The following is a 23,817-nucleotide window of genomic DNA, read 5'->3' as shown; positions in this document are numbered from 1 at the left end:
AATACTGAGGGGTTTAGGTAGGGAAGTAATGTCAAATTTTGTGTTATTAACAGACGACTGCTGTGCTGTGTGGAAAATGGATTTGGGAGAAGCAAATTTGGAGGCAGGGAAACTTGTCTTTGGGAATATAGTGGTCACAAGGATGGAGGGTAGCGATGGTGGGGAGGGGATATGATTTGATACTTATTTGGGAGGTTGGAGTTACCAGAATTTGGTGATTGATTGGATGTCAGGAATGAGGGAGAGACAGGACACAGATGACTGCTGAGTGACTGGTGAAGCTGTCCTAGACACGGATGAGCAGGTGGGAACGTGCTGGGTCTTGAACTTACTGGTAATTCCAGGTTCTTCATTTGGAAATTCTTCTATAAATACTTATTTCAAGGTAGAGTATATCAGTAAGATGATTGCTTTTTCTTTTAAGACCTAAATTGGTTTTATTTTGTGGTTTTGTTTTCTAGGTCATGTAGGAAATTGTAAATCATGTGAAGATGGGACTCTTGGTGTTTGTGCGCAATCTGCTGCTAGCCCTCTGCCTTTTTCTGGTCCTGGGATTTTTGTATTATTCTGCATGGAAGCTACATTTTCTCCAGTGGGAGGACTCCAGTAAGTATGGTCACTCTACCTATCCCCCGAAAAGCCTGTTGCAGATCAGCGATGGGGTTTTCATGTCGCTGCAATGTTCTCAGGTTCTTCAGAGATGGGCAGTGAGAGTAAACTAACAATTTCTGGGATTCAGGCTTAGTAGTTGACTACTTTTGTTACTGTAAGTTAAGAACTTACAAAAAAACAACAACTGCATGCCATGGCAAATTCTTATATGAACCCAGTGAAAAAGTGCTATTTTTCTATAAAAACTAGAACTGTGCTAGTACTTCTAGTCCTTGAATGTTGTCCTTAATTACTGTAGTGTATTGCTGCTTCCATTTGCCATTTATTGCCTTAGGGCTTGGTAGTGAAGTTGGTTTTCTTTTGCCCTTCGAACTTCATCTTTATCTTTTCCTTGAATTTTCAATTTAATATTGTCTTTGTTTTATTTTCCTAAAGAAGATCTGTCTACTTCATCTTTGTAGCCTTTACTGGTCCTGAACTTGTGCTGGCTTTCCAGTCAATAACTCCTAATCCCTTTCTTCCATTTGTACCTCAGGCCTCATGTGTCACCCAGAATGTTCTATATTCCTGCCTGAACCCTTCAGACTTGGTTTCAGTTCACCCAGTGTTGCCTGTGTTGTGGTTTAGGCTTGCAGTTGAAGGTTTGCACTGAGCAACACCAGCTTTGCACATTCTCTTTTTGAACACAAGTAGTTTTCCGTTTGGTCCTTTGGTCTGGAGGCTTGTTGCAGGAAATGCCAGGTAGTCTGTCCTGATTCCTAGTCAATGTCTCTTCTCTAAAGTAGTTTTATTTTCCCAAACATCTACCTGATAAAAGTGTAGAATTCACTTGAGAGCAGAGTTAGTCTCTCAATATGAGGTTAAAATGCTAGAATGAGTTGGAAGAGGCATCTGACAGTTGGCCTCGTGTTGAGACCTTAACATGGGAACTGTTCCTATGAAGTAGTTCACTTATTTCTCACGTGGCCCAAACTACTGAAGCAGTTGCAAGCCAATTTTTAAAATATAGTGTTACATCTTTATTGTTTTATATGGAATGTTTAAATGCCTTTTAACTGCTTAGCTTATAATTACCAGTAATTACTTTGTGTTTCCGGAGTTTACTTAAATTTGTGTCCCAACTTATTTTTAAAATCAAGGAGACTGCCCACAATAAGGAGTGTTTATATCAGTGCAGTGCAAAAGTCTGTGGTTAGAGGCATTGTCTGTAGCCATAATGGATAAATTAATCTGTATCCATAAAATAGATGGAAACATGTGCAAGGGATGGGGGTCTCTATTTCCGATAAGCGCTACTGACCCGTAGAAGACATAATCAAGGATTAGATAATATTTTGCTGGAGAAGTTAAGAAAGATACTAACTTTATGGAAGACCTGTTGTTTGTCAGGCCTCATACATTTAATTTTATTTAATTAATTCTTACTATAACCATATGAATATGCTATTATTATCTCAATTTTCCAGTTGAGCAAATGAAGTGTTTAGTTTCATTAGTTTATCTAAGTTACACAGTTAATGGCTGTTGGAATTTGTCAAATGCTTTTTCTGCATCTATTGTTATGATCATATGTTTTCATCCTTTAATTTGTTTATGTGGTGTATCACATTGATTTGTGAATATTGAACCAATCTTGCATCCCAGGAGTAAATTTCACTTGATTATGGTATATGATCTTTCTAATGTATTGCTGAATTAAGTTTGCTGATACTATTTTGTTGAGTTTTGCATCTATGTTCATCAGGGATATTGGCCTATAATTTTCTTTTTTTGTAGTGTCTTTGTTATCAGGGTAATGCTGGCCTCATAAAATAGTTTTGGTAGCCTTTTCTCCTCTTTAATATTTTGGAATAGTTTTAGAAGGATAGTTTTTTTGTGAGTTGTTTTTTTTTAGAGACAGTAGGAGGGAGGAAGGAACGGGAGAGAGAGAGACACACACACATCAATTGGTTGCTTCCCACACATGCCCCGACTTGGGCACGGATGAGCCTACAACCAAGGTATGTGTCTTTGACCAGGAATCGAACCCAGGAACCTTCAGTCCATGGGCTGATGCTCTAACCACTGAGCAATCAAACAGGGTGAGAAGGATAGGTCTTAACTTTTCATTGAACGCTTGGTAAAATTCTCTTGTGAAGCCATCTAGTCCAGGACCCTTATTTGTTGGGAGTTTTGATTACTCATTTGATCTTTTAATAATTATTGGTCTGTTCAGATATTCTGTTTCTTTCTAATTCAGTCTTGGAAGATTGTACAGTCCTAGGAATTTATCCATTTCTTCCACATTGTCCGATTTGTTGTTATATAATTGTTCATAGTATTTTTTTTTAATAATGCTTTGTTTTCTGTGGTGTTGGCTGTTATTTCTCTTTCATTTCTGATTTTACATATTTGGGCCCTTTTTTTTCTTGATGAGTCTGATTAAAGGTTTATCAATCTTGTTTATCTTTTAAAAGAACCAGTTATTTGTTTCTTGATCTTTTCTATTGTTTTTAAGTCTCTCCTTTGTTTTTTTTCCCACTATGATTTTTATTATTTCCTTCCACTTACTTTGGGTTTTGTTTGTTCTTCTTTTTCCTTTATATGTAAGGTAAGATTTTTTTTTTTTTTGGAGATTTTTCTTGTTTCTCAAGGTGGTAGGTCTGTATTGCTATGAATTTCTCTTTTAGAACTGCTTTGGTTGTGTCCCATAGATTTTTGAGATCATGTTTTCAGTTTTGTTTGTCTCAAGGTATGTTTATTTTCCTCTTTGATCTCATTTTTAATGAATAATCTATTCATTATTTAGTAGCTTGTTATTTATCCTCCATGTGTTTTTCAATTTTCTTCTTATGGTTGATTACTAGTATCATATCATTGTGATCAAAGAAGGTACTTGATAGATTTTAGTCTTTTTAAATTTTTTGAGACTTGTTTTGCAGCCTAACATGCAGTCTGTCCTGGAAAATGTTTCTGTGCACTTGAAAAGAAGGTATATTCTATTGCTTTTGGGTGAGATGCTCTAAAATTATCTATTAAGTCCATTTGATCTAATGTGTCATTTAAAACTGCTCTTTCCTTAATTTTCTCTCTGGATGACCTATCCATTGATATCAGTGGGATGTTACTGTCAATCTCTCCCTTTGTTTGTCAATGTTTATTTTATATACTTAACTGTTCCTACATTGCGTGCATAGTCAGAACAAATGTTTTACAACAGATTGAATTAGAAACTGGTGAAAATCCAAATTTCTTTTATTAACTTGTAAAAGAGATTTGCAGAAATGTAAAACTACTCTTTCCTACTTTTTCTGTTTTAGAAAAGTTATTTTTTCTATTGTTAATTTTAAATGAATTCATATTTTTTAAATGTTTTAATGTAACAAATCCTATCTAATAAAGAGGGAATATGCTAGTTGACTGCCCTGGCCTCAAAGATGGTGGCACCCACAGCCAATAAGGAGGGAATATGCTAATTGACTGCCCCGCCCTCAAAGATGGCAGTGCCCACAGCCACAAGATGGCCAGCAGGGGAGGGCAGTTGTGGGCTATCAGACCAGCAGGGGAGGGCAGTTAGGGGTGACCAGGCCTGCAGAAGAGGGCAGTTGGGGGCGACCAGGCCGGCAGGGGAGGGCAGTTAGGGGTGACTGGGCCGGCAGAGGAGGGCAGTTGGGGGCAACTGGGCTTGCAGGAGAGGGCAGTTGGGGCGACCAGGCCTGCAGGGGAGGGCAGTTGGGGGTGACCAGGCCTACAGAAGAGGGCAGTTGGGGTGACCAGGCCTGCAGAAGAGGGCAGTTGGGGGCGACCGGGCCTGTAGGGGAGGACATTTGGGGGCAACCGGGCCAGCAGGGGAGGGCAGTTGGGGCGATCGGGCCAGCAGGGGAGGGCAGTTGGGGGTGATCAGGCTGGCAGGCAGAAGCGGTTGGGAGCAATCAGGCAGGCAGGCAGGAGAGTGGTTGGGAGCCAGCAGTCCTGGATTGTGAGAGGGATGTCCGACTGCCGGTTTAGGCCTGATCCTATAAACCAGCAGTCGGACATCCCCTGAGGGGTTCCGAATTGGAGCGGGTGCAGGCTGGGCTGAGGGACACTCCTCTCCCCTACCCCCCAGTGCACAAATTTTGTGCACCAGGCCTCTAGTATTAATAAAATCATCCATCCACTTACACACTTTGGAGTCCTTAGTAAGTTTTAAGAGTGTGAAAGGGTCTAATATCAGAAATCTAAGAACCACTGTATTCTTGAGTCTTCAAAAAAGTGGAGTTCAGGGATTGGGGGACTTTCAGAAGTGAGAGTGTTTAGGGATTGGTTGACCTTTAGCTGTGGATTCCCAATTACATGAATAAGGCTGTTGTTGAATAGGATGACTTTCAGAACAGTAGTCACTGAAGTGAAGCTGTTGTTGATGGATTTGGTTGGGTTTTAAAGTAGTTCTGATGGTTACTTTTTGCTATAGGAAAAAAACAATGCTCTTTTTGATGGTTAGCAACCTTTTATTCTCAATGGAAAAAATGGGAAAGAATAGAAGGCATAACTCTTATAATTCAACAATAAGAAGACAATCCAATTTTTAAAATGGGCAAAGGACCTGGATAGCCATTTCTCCAACAAAGATATACAAATGGTCAATAAGCACTTGAAAAGATGTCCAACATCATTACTCACTAGGGAAATGCAAATTTGCAATGAGATACCGCTTAATACCCACCAGAATGGTTATAATAAAAATGACAGATAATAACAAGTGTTGGCGAGGAGGATGTGGAGAAATTGGAGCCCTCATACCCAGATCGTGGGAATGTAAAATGGTGTAGTCATTTTGGAAAACAGTCTGGCAGTTCCTTAAAAAGTTAAATATAGAGTTACCATTTGACCCAGCAGTTCCACTCCTAGGTATATAAACTCAAGAGAAATGAAAACATATGTCTACATTAAAACTTGTATGTGAGCTTTCGTAGAAGCATTATTCCTAATAGCCAAAAAGTGTAAATAACCCAATAGTCCACCAACTGATGAATGGGATAAATAAAAGTGGTATGTCTGCCAGCGATTTTCAGCTGGTGTGCCATGGCAGGCATACTGGTGTGCCACAAGAATTTTTAAAACATGCAATACCTTACTATTTTTATCTCTTTTCCCTTAGATTGTCAAATAAAAAAATGAGAACAGCCAACACAACAATAGCTGTCTGGTGTAACTGAATCAAAATTATACTTTTTTTTGGTCAGATTGGCAAGAAGTATATTTTTTGGTGTGCTGCAGAATTTTAGTAGTTTATGTGTACTGTCAGATGAAAAAGGTTGAAGATCGCTGGTACAGACCAATGGGATGTTATTCAGCAATAAAAATGAATGAGATACTGATGTCCTGCAATATGAATGAAGCTTGAAAACATTATGCTAAGTGAAAGAAGCTAGTCACAAAGGACTATATAGTGTATGAAATGCTCAAAATAGGCAAATCTGTAGAGACAGCAGATTCCTGGTCATTTAGGACTGGTGGGCTAGAAGGAAGAAACTAAAGGGTATAGGATGGTTCTTCTTTAACTGTTACCGGCCAAGGCCACGTCAGGGTGGGCCATCAGGCCGGCCCTGGGAGGAATGCCCCTCCTAGAAGTGTACAACTTGAGCAGTTCATTTCCTGTTGGTGGGGGTTTGAGACTGGGAATTCTGTTAAGATTTAATAGTCACAGGCTATTGCTGGCTGGGTATGGAATTTCTTTGGCTATATAGTTCCATTAAAACTTAAGAGGCTCACTGTAAAAAGATTTTTTAAAAATAATTGTGAAATATGAATGTGGACTGAGCTAAGAAGTTATTAACTTTGTTAGATGTGATCATGATATTGGGATCATGTAAGAAAATGTATTTTATAATTATGACCAGAAGAACTATTTAGGGATGAAACAGCATGATGTCAGGGACTTGTTAAAACTATGTAGCCAAAAAACAGAGAGGGAGAAAGAAAGAGGGGCCAGGGAAGGAAGGGGAGAGAATGAAGGAATAAAACCAGGAAGCCAGTAGCAAAATGTTTTGCATAACTGTTTAATCTGTAGGACAGGGCTCATTACACTCTTCTCTTTACTTTTATGTAGTTAGAGAACTTTCATTAAAAAAAAAGTAAAATAAAAAAAAAATTTTTTCTACATGACTAACCACAGCTGCCAAAGATCATATTTAGACTCTGATCTTTTACTTATTGACCTCTGCTCCATACTTCCTCTAGCTCTTGAATTAATTTGTGGGTACTTTCCGAGACCTTTTGAAATTGTAGGCCAGGGTGGGAGACAATACGTTTTTAGTTTTTATTTATTGATTTTGAGAGAGAGAGAGAGAAACATCTTTTGTTTCACTTATTTGTGCATTCATTGGTTGATTCTTTTTTTAAAAATTGGACTTGATTTGCATTTTCTTTTTTTATTTTTTATTTATTTATTTTTAAAAATATATTTTATTGATTTTTTACAGAGAGAAAGGGAGAGGGATAGAGAGTTAGAAACATCGATGAGAGAGAAACATCGATCAGCTGCCTCCTGCACAACCCCTACTGGGGATGTGCCCGCAACCAAGGTACATGCCCTTGACCGGAATCGAACCTGGGACCCTTGAGTCCGCAGGCTGATGCTCTATCCACTGAGCCAAACCGGTTAGGGCTCTTTCTTTTTTTAAAAAAATATATTTTATTGACTTTTTACAGAGAGGAAGGGAGAGGGATAGAGAGTTAGAAACATTGGTGAGAGAAACATTGACCAGCTGCCTCCTGTACACCCCCTACTGGGGATGTGTCTGCAACCAAGGTACATGCCCTTGACCAGAATCGAACCTGGGACCCTTTAGTCCACAGGCCGACACTCTATCCATTGAGCCAAACCGATTAGGGCAGTGGTCGGCAAACTCATTAGTCAACAGAACCAAATATCAACAGTACAACGATTGAAATTTCTTTTGAGAGCCAAATTTTTTAAACTTAAACTATATAGGTAGGTACATTGTTATTAACTTAATTAGGGTACTCCTAAGGCTTAGGAAGAGCCACACTCGAGGGGCCAAAGAGCTGCATGTGGCTCGTGAGCCGCAGTTTGCCGACCCCGGGGTTAGGGCATTGGTTGATTCTTACATGTGCCTTGAGCAGGGATTGAACCCACAACCTTGGTGTTCGGGACAACGCTTTAAACAACCTGAGCTATCTGGCCAGGGTGAGACAATACTTTCTTCTTTAAAAAAAAATATATTTTTTTAAATCGATTTTAGAGAGAGGATGGGAGAGAGAGAGAAACATCAATGTGAGAGAGAAACATCAATGTGAGAGAGAAATATCAAGCGGTTGCCTCCTACATGCGACCTGGCCAGGGTTTGAACCTGCGCCTGGGTATGTGCCCTGACTTTTTAGTGTACAGGACGATATCCAACCAACTGAGCCACACTGGCCAGGGCAGATAGTCCTTTTAATCTGATCTCCCCCTTCGGGTTCACTCCAGTTGTCAGGCAAATAACTATTGGTTGAAAATGTTTTGGACCACAATTTTATCTCCTGTGATGGCTGCTGCTTGGAGGTATCCCCTTAAAACTGCTTCAATTTGAGATGGAAATGCTATCCTGTACAATAAAAGCCTAATATGCAAATTGACCAAACGGCAGAATGACCAGCAGAACAACCAGTCGTTATGAGGTGCACTGACCACCAGGGGGCAGACGTTTAATGCAAGAGCTGCCCACAGGCCCCAGGCCAACCAAGGCGGGTGCCAGCGGGGGCCCTCCCAATTGTCCCACAGATGGGCCCTGATCGCCAGCCAGGCCTACGGATCCTACCCGTGCATAAATTTTGTGCACCGGACCTCTAGCTATTTATATAAAAAGGGGGGAAGTCTTGTATATGTATGTTCATATTTGTACATACACAGGCATATGTATTATATATATACTAGAGGCCCAGTGCACAAAAATTTGTGCACTCAGGGAGGTTCCTCAGCCCGGCCTGTGCCCTCTTGCAGTCTGGGACCCCTCAGGGGATGTCCACCTGCTAGCTTAGGCCTGCTCCCCGGGGGATCGGGCCTAAGCTGGCAGTCAGACATCCCTCTGGCAGCCCAGGAGCCCTTGGGGGATGTCCACTTGCCAGCGGGGAGCAGACCTAAGCTGCAGTCGGACATCCTTAGCGCTGCTGAGGAGGCGGGAGAGGTTCCCACCACCACCGCTGTGTTGGCAGCCATCAGCCTGGCTTGTGGCTGAGCAGAGCTCCCCCATGTGGGAGCGCACTGACCACCAGGGGGCAGCTCCTGCATTGAGCGTCTGCCCCCTGGTGGTCAGTGTGTGTCATAGTGACCAGTCATTCCCAGTCATTCTGCTGTTAGGGTCAATTTGCATATTACCCTTTTATTATATAGGACTAGAGACCCGGTGCACTGGTGGGTGGGGGTTCCCTCAGCCCAGCCTGCCCCTCTCACAGTCCGGGAGCCCTCAGTGGATGTCCTACTGATGGCCACAGTCTGGCAGCAGAGGCTCGGAGCAGGCGTCCCGTGTGTGTGTGTGTGTGTGTGTGTGTGTGTGTGTGTGTGTCTGTCTACTGGGGCCTGCCCCCAGCCGCGCCACGTCGGCTCGAAGCAGTTGCCGTGTGTGTGTGTGTGTGTGTCCACTGGGGGTCTGCCCCCAGCTACATTGGAAGCTCAGAGCAGGCACTGTGTGTGTGTGTGTGTGTGTCCACTGGGGGTCTGCCCCCAGCTACATTGGAAGCTCAGAGCAGGCACTGTGTGTGTGTGTGTGTGTGTGTGTGTGTGTGTGTGTGTCTGCTGGGGGTCTTCCCCCAGCCACATTGGAGGCTCAGAGCAGGCACTGTGTGTGTGTGTGTGTGTGTGTGTGTGTGTGTGTGTGTGTGTCTGCTGGGGGCCTGCCCCCAGCCACACCATGGAGGCTTTGAGCAGGAGCCCCTCTGTGTTGATCTCTCAGGCTCCTGGCCTCCACTGCATGTTGTACTCTCCCTTGAGCTATGGCCAGGATGGGGATGCTGCTTGCAAGCCGGGCTTTCCTGCTCCAGGATCGCCATGGCGACGGGGAGCAGGCCCAGCTTGGAGCTGCCCGCAGGCCGGGCTTGCTCTCCTGCTCCCGGATCCCCATGGCGACCGGGGAGCAGGCCCAGCTGGGGGCTGCCCTCAGGTCGGGCTTTCCTGCTCCTGGATCAGGCGCAGCTTGGGGCTGCCTACAGGCCGGGCTTTCCTGCTCCCTGATCAGGCGCAGCTGGGGGCTGCCTACAGGCCGCACTTTTCTACTTACCGATGGCCAGATCACCACAGCGACCCAGGGCCCAGCGGCACTTTCCTGCTCTCCAATAGTCATAGGGTCCCGGCTGGAGGCGGGGCTTAGCAGTGTGGGGCTTAGGCGGCACGGGGGTCCCGGCTGGGGGCTCAGGTGGCACATAGGGGTCCCGGCTGGGGGAGGGGCTTATGCCCCACTGCCCAGGGCTGCACATGGGGCCCGGATGGCAGCTTGCGCTGTCCCGCCCTGCCTGTAGTATAGGATAGAGGCCTGGTGCACAGGTGGGGGCCGGCTGGTTTGCCCTGAAGGCTGTCCCGGATCAGAGTGGGGGTCCCGCTTGGGTGCCTGGCCAGCCTGGATGACGGGCTGATGGCTGTTTTTAGGCTGCCCGCACCCCCTTTAGGGCGGGGGTCCCCACTGGGTTGCCTGGCCAGTCTGGATGAGGGGCTGAGGGCCGTTTTCAGGCTGGCGGGTGACTGAAGCTCCCAGCCTCTCCTTTTTTCTTTTATTCTGGGATTTATTTACTTTCTATGACTGTCACTGGAGCTGAGAGCCGGCTTTAGCTCTGAGGCCAGCTCCAGCTTGAGGCCTCGGCTGCTGAAAGCAGATATCTGGGCTTTGTTTAGCTTCTATAATTGAAACTCTGTTGCCATCACTGCCGCTCTAAGCTCTGAGCCCGCTGCTGGCTGAAAGCAGGTTTCTGGAGCTTGTTTAGCTTCTATAATTGCAGCATTGTTGCATCTGGAGCTCAGAGCTGGGTGGCGGCAGGCGGGGAACCTTGGCTTCCTCCATCACTGGAGCAAGCAAGCCTCCTGTTCGCTTCAGCTGCCTGGCTGCCGGCCGCCATCTTGGTTGGCAGTTAATTTGCTTATCCTGCTGATTATCCAATGGGAAGCGTTTGGGGGTATGGTCAGTTTGCATGTTTCTCTTTTATTAGATAGGATAGGATTTGCACACATGTATATAACATAATTCTGGAAGCATAATACCCAGAAATAATAACTTTGGTTGTCTTCAAGGAAAAAAACTGATAGCTGGGAGAGAGGATACAGGATGAAAGAGGACAAGGATCAAATCTTTGGGAGCTACCAACTAAGGGGTGAGCAGCATGTGGTCACTCCTTCAAAGTCACCCTGAAGAAACAGTGGTTCTTTAACTTTTAAAAATATATATTTTTATTAATTTCAGAGAGGAAGAGAGAGATGGAAACATCAGTGATGAGAGGGAATCATTGATCGGCTGCCTCTTGCACGTTCCACGTTGGGGATTGAGCCCGCAACCCAAGCATGTGCCCTTGATCAGAATCGAACCTGGGAACCTTCAGTCCCCAGTCTGAGGCTATATCCACTGAGCAAAACCGGTTAGGGCAGTGGTTCTTAAACTTTTAAGAAAGCATGGGAAGAAGCCTGAGCAGCCAGAGAGAGAGAGAAAGTCGTAGGAAGAAGTTTCATAAAGGAAGGAATGCGAGGGCATGTATGCGCCCTTTGACCCAGCATTTCCACTTCTAGGAATTCATCTACAGGCATTTCTGGGTACTTGCGAAATGATCTATGTACAGTAGTACTCACTGCAGCATTTTTTGTTTGTTTGTTGCATCATTGGTTTTTTATATATATATATATTTTATTGATTTTTCACAGAGAGGAAGGGAGAGGGATAGAGAGTTAGAAACATCAATGAGAAAGAAACATTGATCAGCTGCCTCCTGCACAACCCCTACTGGGGATGTGCCCACAACCAAGGTACATGCCCTTGACCAGAATCGAACCTGGGACCCTTCAGTCCGCAGGCCAACGCTCTATCCCAGTGATGGCGAACCTATGACACTCATTTTTTTGGTTGAATTTTCTTTGTTAAATGGCATTTAAATATATAAAATAAATATCAAAAATATAAACCTTTGTTTTACTGTGGTTGCAAATATCAAAAAATTTCTGTATGTGACACGGCACCAGAGTTAAGTTAGGGTTTTTCAAAATGCTGCCACACCGAGCTCAAAAGGTTCGCCATCACTGCTCTATGCACAGCCAAACTGGTCAGGGCGCATCATTGTTTTTAATAACAAAAGCTTGGAAGTAACTTAACTGTTCACCAGTAGGGGCCGAGTTCAGCTATCCAATGGGGTGTCCTGCACCTGAAGAATGAGGAGGCTCTGTATATGCTGATAGGATAAGATTTCTAAAATACAGGGTGTCCCCCCAAAATGTACACACACTTTAACAGCTGGTAGCTCAATTTTGAAAATGAAGTATATTTTAATAAACACTACCTTGATAATTATTCAAAGTGTGTGTATACATTTGGGGGGGACACTCTTTATATTATGTGTAAAAAGCAAGGATCAGGAGTTTTGTTTGGGGTTTAGAATGTTTTACATTTTTATCATTGTTCTGAATACATATAGCTGGTTATTATTTTTTAAATATATTTTTATTGATTTCAGAGAGGAAGGAAGAGAGAGAGAGAGAGATTCATGATGAGAGAAGAATCATGGATTGGCTGCCTCCTGCAAGTCCCCCACTGGGGATGGAACCCACAATCCGGGCATGTGCTCTTGACCGGAATCAAACCTGGGACCTTTCCGTTCACAGGCCGACGCTCTATCCACTGAGCCAAACCGGTTAGGGCATGGTTATTATTCTTTATTACCGTTGCAGAATACTGATTTTTTTCTTTGAGCTCCAGTATTCTTATTCTTATTATGAGCTTTTTTTATTACCAGCAATAGTTGGCACGGAAAAGTGGAAAAATCAGATTTTTACGTTATTAAATTTACTCCATTTTGAGCCAATCACAGTTGCCTCCTGCTATTTTGGTCTGACTGCCAAGTGCCTTTATATGGTATTTTAGCCTTTTAATGGAGCTGTGCTATGTAGCAGTCGCCTGGAGCCACAAGAGGGCAGAAGAACCTTTGGATTGCCACAGGACAGCCTTGTGCTGCGTATCTTCCTTCTGGCAAAGTCGTGTATGGAATTGGTCTTTAACTCATTCATTAAACCATGTGCACCTATATCTGCCACCAGTGGAAGCAATAGCGAGGTGAAGGAGAGAACATAGATTTTGGAATTATATACAGGGCGTCCCAAAAGATGTATACACACTTGAACAGCTGATAGCTCAATTTTGAAAATGAAATGTATTTTAATAAACACTGCCTTTATAATTATTCAAAGTGTTTGTACACTTTTGGGGGGGATACCCTAATACTGCCTTTTGCTCTCCCTCCCTTCTTGCAAATTACTTAGTGAACTAGTTACAGTACTTGAACTGTCTCAGAGCTTAAATATGCAAGACATAATTGCATTGTGCAAGACATACCAGAGAGTTGAGGCTTTGGAGTAAACTTGTTCTGACTTTGAGTCCTAGTCTGTGACTTGGTAATTGATTTGCTCTTTGAACCTGAGTTTTATCACCTGCAGAACGAGTTAAAGATTTAATGAGTGAGTGCATGTAAAGCTCTTAGCACTGTGTTGTGGTGAGCACGCAAGAAGTAACTGCCCTAATTATTAATACCAGGTACCAGCACAGATGGATAATAGATCCTCAGTAATTTTTGTTACATGGCTCTTCGTTATACACTTAATAATTTCTTTATTTGATTACAAGCAAGGTGGTAATATTATCGTTGGGATAATTTCAAAGCTCCTTTTCTCAAAGGGGCTGTCAAAATGTGGTCTCATTTATTTTCTTGCAAAGCATTTTAATAGTATAATACATTCTGAATTTCTCTGGAGAGTCTCAGTTTTTAAGCTTCCATCCCAGTGTGATTTTGCATATGTTCATTTTTGATTGGAAAAGATGGGATTTGTGCCATATACTGAGGCAGAGTTGGGTAACATGATACTGCATCAAGGATACAGTGCCTGTCTCAGGTTGGGTCATAGGGAAGTGATTCTGAGATAGAGATTAGAGTGTGGAAAGCTTATTAGGGAGTGGTTTTGGGACCAATGATCCTGCAAGGAAACGGATGGGAAGGGAGGAGAAGGAAGCATGATTGTACAGAGGACAAGTTGGACTGGGATTCAGCCCCAAGAAAGGTCTCAGCCAGCCCCGCAGGGATGTGAAGTTGGGCTAGTCCTTCTGAGTTAGGGGAAGGGGGCTGTGCCTTTATACCGGTAGTTTCTCCTTGACCTGTCATTGGACACCACTAGTCAGTAGAGGAGGCCACCCTGGAAAGACATGACTCTGGGCAAGACAGCTGTCTCAGCCAAGGCATTTCCTGAAAAGGGCTGGCGCTGATCCCAGCAGCAGACCGGTCCTTCCAATCTGAGGGGCACACTGTAGCTTCCACTGTGCCCAAGTCACCTGGAAGGGAAAATAGTAATATGGCTGGTGTGGCATAACCAAGGATCGCTGTAGACAGAGTTGCTTATAAGTAAAACGTAGGAATAATTGTTATTTTAAACTTTAAGAATTCATGATAATGTCATTTCAGTCAGGGTTGACTCCCTCCTGTTACAGACTACCCCCAAAATGCCAATGGCCGGACAGCGAAGGTTTCTTTCTTTCCTGTCACAATCTAGTGCAGATGTGTGGGGGTTGGGGAAGGAGTTCTGTTCCACCTCATACATTCAGGGACACAGATTCCTTCCATCTGGTAACCCCGCCCACTCCTAGCGCCTTGAATCCTCCACTGGGTCCTCTGATCTAGCGCACAGAGGAGAAAGGGGCGAGAACTTGGAGAATATGCAGAGGGTCTCTCTGGGCCAGGCCTGCAGGTGATGTCTTGCAAACCACGATTCATTGACCAGACCCCAGTCACGGGGCCTTCCTATCTCCTGGGGATCTGCTAGAGCAGTAGTGTGGTCAGGAGGAGAAGGAAGGAATATAACCCTCATTGCTACAGTATTATATTGCTCATACCCTTGTGGTGGCCAGATTTCATCATTACTGATGAATTAAAGACACTTCAAAACTATATGTTTTTTAATTTCCCAGAGTTACATATTTAAATTTCCACCATCATAATATTATGGTTTTCTTTACCTGGGGGTATTTTAACAGACTGGGGAAAGCAAAATTTTACTAGAGAGAAGGGATGGAACATAGTATTAAAGAACTGAAAACTTAAGAATTCTTAGCTCAGGAAAGGCAAAAAGGCAAAATAACTTCAGGTGTGTGTGTGGGGGGGGAGGGGCTATGTTTATTTTCAGTGGTACAGAAGAAAATGGCAAAGCCTCTGATCCTGTCACGTGGCTATGAAAACAAGGTCTTCTCTCTCCCTCAGCTACAGCAGGAATGTCTTCCTCATGGTGACATGGAGGTAGTCGTGAGATAGGGACTACAAAGAAGTGCTCATGTGTATAGCACTGAAAGCTGCTTTCGGGGATTCATGTAAATACCACCCAGGCAGCGCTGAGTGGGTGGGAGAGAAGCCAGGGTAGAGATATCAGTGACATTCTGTCACTCAACAGTACCACTGCTGAGTGTCAGCTGGTTACGTCTTCAGCTTTCTGGGCCGTGTGGGGCACGTAGGAGGGAGGGACGGGGCCTGAGAAGTTTGCACACTGAACGCTGAGGCTCACAGGAAGGAGCCAAGGGTGAGACGGGGCCAGATGAAGTGTGTCAGAGATCAGAAGGAAGAAGCGAAATCCAGAGAGCCTTTGAGGAAGCGGAGCTCTGAAGCAGGGACCCTGGCAGGTGGGGTGTGGCATTTGGCACCTGGGGAAGGGACTCCAGAGAAGTAGAACATTGGCAGTATTTCTGAAGCGAGTATGATTGGTGACAATGACATGAAGAACGGTGTGGGTGAGGGGTAGTGAGACAGAAGTTGGGAGAGGGAGGGTGGAGGCCGGTATCGAGGGCCTCTGTCCTGTGTGCAGGTTCATATTTGATGCAGCAGGGCCATTAAAGGTCCTTCCACGTAATGGAGATGCCTGGTGGAAATTCTGGGCTTCTGGATGGAGGAGAATGACCAGAACACAGAAGTTTCTTCTGGAATTTCTATTTGAGTACCTGGAATTTAAAATTGTCCTTTATTAGTTCCTCAGCGAAGTTCATTTCACTGCCACTTAATTATACTTATTAAGATAGTTACTGTGCCAAACCGGTTTGGCTCAGTGGATAGAGCATCAGCCTGCGGACTGAAAGGTCCCAGGTTCAATTCCGGTCAAGGGCATGTACCTGGGTTGCAGACACATCCCCAGTGGGAGATCTGCAGGAGGCAGCTGATGGATGTTTCTCTTTCATTGATGTTTCTAACTCTCTATCTCTCTCCCTTCCTCTCTGTAAAAAATCAATAAAATAAAAAAATTTAAAAAAAGATAGTTACTGTACTAGTCTCTTAAGATCAAATCCCTACTTTTGAGGAATTATAATCTGATTAGATCTGTTTAAAAAAGAAGTGCTCCAAATGTTACATATGCTAAGACAGAGGGATGTGGAGCTGTGTGGACAGTGCTCACTAACCTTCTAAAAAGCCCCTACTCTCCTGTGAAAACACTGAAATCTTACAGTCTTCCTTAATTAGTATTTAAAAATAAAGTAAATACCATAATTAAAAATTAATGAAGGGGATTGTGGGGCACGTAGGAAGGGAAGACTTGTACCGTTATACAAGGAGTGGGTCATTTGATCTTGAAGTGCAGTGTTAGGGGATGGGTGTAGGAAAGGCTTTGCAGAGGAAGAGGCTCTCAAGCCTGGACTTGAAGTATGAATGAATAGGCGAGAAGTGCATTTTAGGCAGAAAGAATCCCCTGAATAAAGGTGTAGGGACCTGGAAAAGGGCCAGGAGACAGTCTTGAATGGAATGCTGAGTTTGGACTTTGTGCCAGAGGGAAGCTGCTGGTGAAAGCATGTTGAGCAGGAAACGAATGTGGTCAGATTTGCATTTTAGGAAGATAACTGGCAGCAGAGTGGAGTACAGGTGAGACAGAATGTGGGCGGTAGGGATACTAACTGCCCCAGTATTTCACCAACGGGGGAAATTCAGGGATGGAGAGAATGCCTGGAGAGGCTGCTCGGTGGAGGGGATATCTGAGCTGAGTAGAGAAGCATAAAGAGGAGTGCAGAGAGCACACTTACTTATCCTATATAATAAAAGGCTAATATGCAAATCGACCGAAGGTGGAATGACTGGTTGCTATGACACACACTCACCACCAGGGGGCAGATGCTCAACGCAGGAGCCGCCCCTAGGTGGTCAGTGCACTCCTAAAGGGGGAGCGCCACTCAGCCAGAAGCCAGGCTCATGGCTGGCGAGTGCAGCGGCAGTGGCAGGAGCCTCTCCCACCTCTGTGGCAGCACTAAGGACTACTCGGGGATGTCCGACTGCTGGCTTAGGCCTGCTTCCCCCCCCCGAGGGGTCCTGGACTGCGAGAGGGCACAGGCCGGGCTGAGGGGACCCCGCCCCCCCCCCCCCCCCCCCCCCAGTGCACGAATGTTATGCACTGGGCCTCTAGTATATACATAAAAATTGGGAATATATTTTATATCCAAAATGAGTGCTTAAATATATATGCAATAAATAGATTGGCTTAGAACACATAAATTAGGGGCAATTTTGGCAAAGGCACAAAGTGTGAAAGAGCATGGCATATTTGGAAAACTATGGAAAGTCTAGCATGGCTGGCATGGGGGATATAAAAGGACTAGACAGTTACTGGAGAAAAAGAAACTATCTTGGAAGTGAGAATAGGAATGAAAGTTACTTGAGAAGTTACTGACTGACTGTTAATACTAAAAACAAAACATCTGACAACATCTTGTCTTGTTCTTGTGGCTTAGAAGGGAGAATAAATTATTCAATTTAGCAAACATTTCTGAATACCAGATACTTTGCCAAGTCCTTGGGATATTAAATCAAGTGAAGTTCAGTCTCAGAGCCAAAAGCTCTGAGTTCTGCTCTCTAGCAGGAAGTGTCAGGAACTTCCTCTTGTGCCGTAGAAAGCCCTTCATGTTCTGATCTCAGACTGTCCTGGCAGCCCCATCTGTCACAGTCACAAGGCGATCATCCACAGCATTTCAGTGCTTTGCATCCCTGACTGCCTCAATCAGGTCTTCGCCCTCCCAGTTTTTTCCAGTGGAATTCTTTTGTCCCTCATTTAATTGTCTCTAACCATCAGTTCTCGCCGACATTTCCATCCTCCACTTTTTCCTGGCTCTTTCCCTTTAAGCAATAAGCATGTGCACTTATTTATATACTAGGGGCCCAGTGCACAAATTTGTGCACCTTGAAAGGAACTGTGGGCTGCGAGGCTGAGGTGGGCACAGGGGTGGGTTGGCCCATCCTCCGCGCCCCCACCGGGCCCCTCCCGCCACGGTCCCCTGCAGCCCCACTCTCAATGCTGCCGCTCCCACGTGCTGATGGCACTGACTGCTCAGAGGAATTGGGGCCCGGCGCCAGCAGCAGGTGCGAGCGGGGCGGTGCTGTCAGCAGGTGTGAGCGTTGGCTGCTGCCCTGATTGCCCCTCAGGAGCAGGGGGAGGTGGTGAAGCACTCAGGGGTGATGGGGGCCTGCAGCTGCCGCTCGGTGCTTGAGCAATAAGTACGTGCACTTATTTATATATACATAAAATTTGGAATATATCTTATATCTAAAATGAGGGCTGAACTATATCTGCAATAAATAGATTGGTTTAGAACACAAGTTAGAGACCTTTTTCCATGTGTTATAAAACAGATTCTTGCCCTGGCCAGTGTGACTCAGTTGGTTGGAGAGCCATCCGTACATGAAGAGGTGGTGGGTTTGATCCCCAATGGGGACTCGTGTGTTAGGCCACTGATCGATGTTTCTCTTTCTCTAAAAAAACAAAAACAAAAACAAAAAACCCCCACAAAATATATAAAATAGACTCTTGGAAATCATTTATATTTAAATAAGGAATATTTTGGGGTGGTATCTTTTTGGAAATCATTTTTGACTCAGTGACCTAAAAATTAGACCAGAACTCAGAAATTATAGTTTTTAATAAAACTGTGTTTGAGCCATTACAAAATAAGGCTCATTTTAGAATAAACACCTAAAGTTCAGAGGCAATATGAGGTAATTTTCATTTTATTTTCTCTTGAACTTTTTCCTTTGTCTTGTCTTTCCCCCTTTTTGTATATAATGAGTCACATTGATGTAGATATCACATTTTTAAAAGTTTTTTAAATTGTGTAACATATGCTACAGCATTAATAGTCTGAAATTATAAGATACAATGCCTTATAAAATTAGTTATACATGAAGCCATGCTCATTTAAATAACTTTAACAAATAAATATACAGAATAAAATAGAAAAGTTATATATCCCATCCTTAAAAGTTTGGGGTGTCTCTTTCTAGGCCATTTTTCGTGGCTGTGTGTTTTGTGTATGTGAGCGTAGTACTTCACCCTCCAGGCTAACGGTGGGTATAGTTGGGATGATTATACCATTAATTTCAGGAAAACAGATTTCGTAGACAAATGGACACTTCTTGTTTTACAGAAGATTGTCCGCTTTCAAGGTGTGTGCTCCTAGATTTGGGACATTATTTTTCTCTCCCCCAAGGGCGTGGAAGTTAAAAGAAAAAATAAGAAAAAAGGGAATATAGAAGTCGGTTCACTTGAAACTGAACGTATCTAGCCGAGGCAGCCCAGGTGTTTATCCTCTGTGTGTATGCGCTTTTGCCCTGACACACAAACTTCCTGAAATCTAGAACTGTGACAGAACCAGCCTTCCTTTCTGATTGCTTAAGCCTTGCTCTTTCTCAGCATTCTCTGTGCCCTTTCCTATTCTATGTGGTTTTTTATTTTAATGATTTTTATTTTCATTTAGTGCAGTTGGTCAGTAGATTGAAAAAATGGGGAAATATTTTTTTCTCTTTTGGCTAATACTGCCTTTATTTTTTTAATTTTTAATTTTTAAAATATATTTTATTGATTTTTTTACAGAAAGGAAGGGAGAGGGAGAGAGAGTTAGAAACATCGATGAGAGAGAAACATCGATCAGCTGCCTCCTGCACACTCCTTACTGGGGATGTGCCCGCAACCAAGGTACATGCCCTTGACCGGAATCGAACCTGGTACCCTTGAGTCTGCAGGCTGACACTCTATCCACCGAGCCAAACCGGTTAGGGCAACACTGCCTTTATTTTTTTAAAAAACCACTATATTAATGGATTTCTGAATTAGTTTCACATGCTCTCATAAGTAGGAAAATGGAAGTGAGAAAGGAGGAAGAAGATGGGGCTTGAGGGTTCTAACTGCAGGTTAATGCCTTCTCAGTTACCTCAGACTGTAGATTGACATCTAATCTAACTCTAGTGGCTATATTTTTTACTTCTGGCTGCACCCTGCCTATGATTTTTTTTTTAATCTTCACCCGAGCATATTTTTCAATTGATAGAGAGATTGATAGGGAGGGGCGGGGAGAGACAGAGAGAGAGATAAACATCAATGTAAGAGAGACATCGATGGGTTACCTCTCACACAAGCCCCAGCCAGGGCCTGGGATGGAGCCTGCAACGGAGGTATGTGCCCTTGGCCAGAATTGAACTCAGGACCCTTCAGTCCGCAGGCCGGTGCTCTATCCACTGAGCCAAACTGGCCAGGGCTACCTGTGATTTTTTAAAATATATATACTTTATTGATTTTTTACAGAGAGGAAGGGAGAGGGATAGAGAGCTAGAAACATCAATGAAAGAGAGACATTGATCAGCTGCCTCCTGCACACCCCCCACTGGAGATGTGCCCGCAACCCAGGTACATGCCCTTGACCGGAATCGAACCTGGGAACCTTCTGTCCACAGGCCGACGCTCTATCCACTGAGCCAAACCAGTTAGGGCTACCTGTGATTTTTTTACATTCTTTTTCCCCAAAGAGTGGAGAGATTTTGGCTCAGACTTCGGCATCTCAGTGTTGCCCTGCATGCTCTGGTCTTAGGGCTTCGTTAATCCTTTTTATTTGTTTCACCTCAACCTTTTGCTTTGGACAAATTACAAACCAGAGGAAAAGTTGAAAGAACAGTAGTACAATGAATGTCAGAGTCCTTTCAACTAGAGTCTCTAGTTAACATTTTAAGGTTTTGCCGCATTGTTCTCTATCTATCTATCTAGGCAGATAGATAGACACCCATTTTTCTGTATTATTTGAAACTAATTATTTGCAGAGTTTTTATTTTTAAGACTCTTTTTTTAGAGCAGTTTTAGGTTCATAGCAAAACGGAAGGGAAAGCACAGAGATGTTCATTAACCTCCTCCCCCACTGTCAACATCCCTCCAGATGGTACATTTGTTACAGTTCATGAACCTCCAGTGACCCATCATCATCACTCCAAGTCCATGGTTACATTAGGGCAGTGGTCGGCAAACTGCAGCTCGGCAAACCACGGCTCGAGAGCCACATGCGGCTCTTCCACAAAATACCGGCTCTTTCACAAAATACCGACTTCTGCTCATGGGCCACGAAGTTTCAATCGCACTGTACGTGCACGCCCGCACATGGTATTTTGTGGAAGAGCCACACTCAAGGGGACAAAGAGCCACATGTGGCTTGCGAGCCACGGTTTGCCGACCACGGCATTAGGGTTTACTCTTGGTGTTAACATTCTATGGTTTTGGAGAAATCTATACTAATAAGAGGGTAATATGCTAATTAGACCAGGTCGACCAGACATCTTCCGGACATCCGACTTCCTTCCAGACACTTAGGGGGCGACCAGGCCTGCAGGGGGGCAGTTAGGGGGCAACCAGGTCAGCAGGGAGGCAGTTAGGGGGCAACCAGGCTGGCAGGGGGGCAGTTAGGGGGCAACCGGGCCGGTAAGCAGAGGCAGTTAGGGGTGATCAGGCAGGCAGGCAGAGTGGCTAGGGGCGATCAGGCAGGCAGGCAGGCGAGTGGTTAGGAGCCAGCGGTCCCAGATTGTGAGAGGTATGTCTGACTGCCTGGGGCCTAAACCGGTAGTCGGACATCCCCCGAGGGGTCCCAGATTGGAGAGGGTGCAGGCTGGGCTGAGAGACCTTCCTCCCCCCCCCCCCCCCCCCCCCCGCATGAATTTCGTGCACCAGGCCTCTAGTGTCTAATAAAAAACAAAGCATTATAGTATCATACAGAATGATTTCACTGCCCTAAAAGTCCTCTGTGCCGCACCTGTTCATCAATTTCTTCCCCCATCTCCTCGATCCACTGATATTTTTACTACCTCTGTAGTTTTGCCTTTTCCAGAATGTCATATATTGGAATCCTACAGTAGTTAGCATTTGCAGATGGGCTTCTTTCACTTAGCAATATATATTTAAGGTTCTTTCATGTCTTTCCATAGTTCGATAGCTCATTTCTTTTTAGCATTTATTATTATATGAATTTATTCTGTTGTTTGGCGGTACCACAGTTTATTCATTCGCATACTAAACAATATCTTGGTTGCTTCCAAGTTTTGGCAATTATGAATAAAGCTGCTATAAACATCCGTGTGTGGGTTTTTGTGTGGACATACGTTTTCAACTCCTTTGGATAAATACTCAGAAATGTGATCGCTGGATCATATGGTAAGAGTATATTTAGTTTTGTAAGAAACTGCCAAACTATCTTTCAGAGTGGCCGTATCGCTTTGCGTTCCCACTAGCCATGAATGAGAGTTCTTGTTGCTCTACATCCTCATCAGCTTTTGGTCTTGTTGTGTCCCAGATTTTGGCCATTTTAGTAAGTGCATAGTATCTCGTTGTTGCTTTAATGTACTATTCCCTTTTGACACCTTTTTATAGATAGTACTTATTTGCCATCTGTATATCTTGTTTCATGAGGTCTTTAAGTCAGTTGTGTTTGTTAAGGTCTTGGTCCTATTTTAAAAATTGGGTTGTCTTTGTCCTCATTGTTGAGTTTTAAGACTTCTTTGTATATTTTGGATAATAGTTCTTTATCGGATAACAGTTTTTATCTTTTATAAATGTTTTCTTTCATACTGTGGCTTGTCTTTCATTCTCCTCACAGAGCAAATGTTTTTAATTTGAATGAAGTCCAGTTTATCTGTTCTTTCTTCCTTGGATCATACCTGTGGTGTTATATCTAAAAGTCACCACCCAAGATCATCTAGGTTTTCTCCTCTGTCTTCTAAAAATGTTATAGTTTTGTGTTATCCATTTTGAGTTAATTTTATGAAAGGTGTAAGGTCTGTCTTTAGAATCTTTTTTTTTTTTTTTTTTTTTTTGCATTTGGGTGTCTTGTTGGCCCAGCATCACTCTTTGAAAAGACTATCTTTTTCTCCATATTATTATTGCCTTTGCTCCTTTGTCAACAATCAGTTGACTATATTTATTTGAGTCTATTTCTGAGCTCTCTATTCTCTTCCTCTTATCCATTTGTTTACTTTTTTGCCAGTACCACACTATCTTGATTTTACTGTAGCTTTATAGTAAGAATTGAAGTTGGGTAGTGCCAGTCTTCCAACTTAGGTCTTCTTCTACAATATTGTGTTGGCTATTCTGGGTCTTTTGCCTCTCCATATAAACTTTACAATCAGTTTGTTAATGTCAACAAAACTACTTGCTGGGATTTTGATTAGGATTTCCTTGAATCTGTGGATCAATTTGGGAAGTACTGACATCTTGACAATATTGAGTCTCCCTATCCATTGACATGGAATATCTATCTCTCCATTTCTTTAGTTCATCCTTGATTTTGTTCATCAGAGTTCTGTAGTTTTCCTTATCTAGATATTGTACATATTTTGTTAGATTTATACCCAACTATTTCATTTGGCAGAGGTACTAATGTAAATGATATTGTGCATTAAATTTCAAATTTCACTTGTTTAGTGCTGGTTTATAGGAAAGTGATTGACTTTTGTCTGTTAACTTTGTATTCTGCAACCTTGCTATAATTGCTTATTAGTTCCAGGAGTTGTTGTTGTTGTGTGTGTGTGTGTGAGTGTGTGTGAATTCTCTCAGATTTTCTACATAGGTGATTATGCCATCTGCAAAGACAGTTTTATTTCTTCCTTCCCTATCAGTATGCCTTTTATTTCCTTTTCCTGTTTTATTGCATTAGCTAGGACTTCTAGTACCATGTTGAAAAGGACTGGCGA

The 23,817-nt window shown here is 43.5% G+C and overlaps 1 protein-coding gene across 2 annotated transcripts in view; it reads left to right on the top strand.

Moving 5' to 3' along the window:
* Window positions 1–23,817, top strand: part of ST3GAL3 (ST3 beta-galactoside alpha-2,3-sialyltransferase 3) — a 175,381-nt gene that overhangs the window by 23,508 nt on the left and 128,056 nt on the right. For both annotated transcript variants that reach the window (XM_070404942.1, XM_070404941.1), the window contains exon 2: window positions 462–606. In XM_070404942.1, coding sequence (XP_070261043.1) covers window positions 492–606 — 115 coding nt within the window. In that variant the 5' untranslated portion in view covers window positions 462–491. The remainder of the gene's footprint in view (window positions 1–461; window positions 607–23,817) is intronic.

The sequence above is a fragment of the Myotis yumanensis genome, unplaced genomic scaffold (assembly GCF_028538775.1).
Source record: "Myotis yumanensis isolate MYYU_CA2020_CCGP unplaced genomic scaffold, mMyoYum1.0.hap1 SCAF_2, whole genome shotgun sequence".
In the NCBI taxonomy this organism is placed as follows: domain Eukaryota; kingdom Metazoa; phylum Chordata; class Mammalia; order Chiroptera; family Vespertilionidae; genus Myotis; species Myotis yumanensis.
Note: the sequence above shows the minus strand (reverse complement) of the source record. Positions and strands in the feature narration are given on the sequence as shown.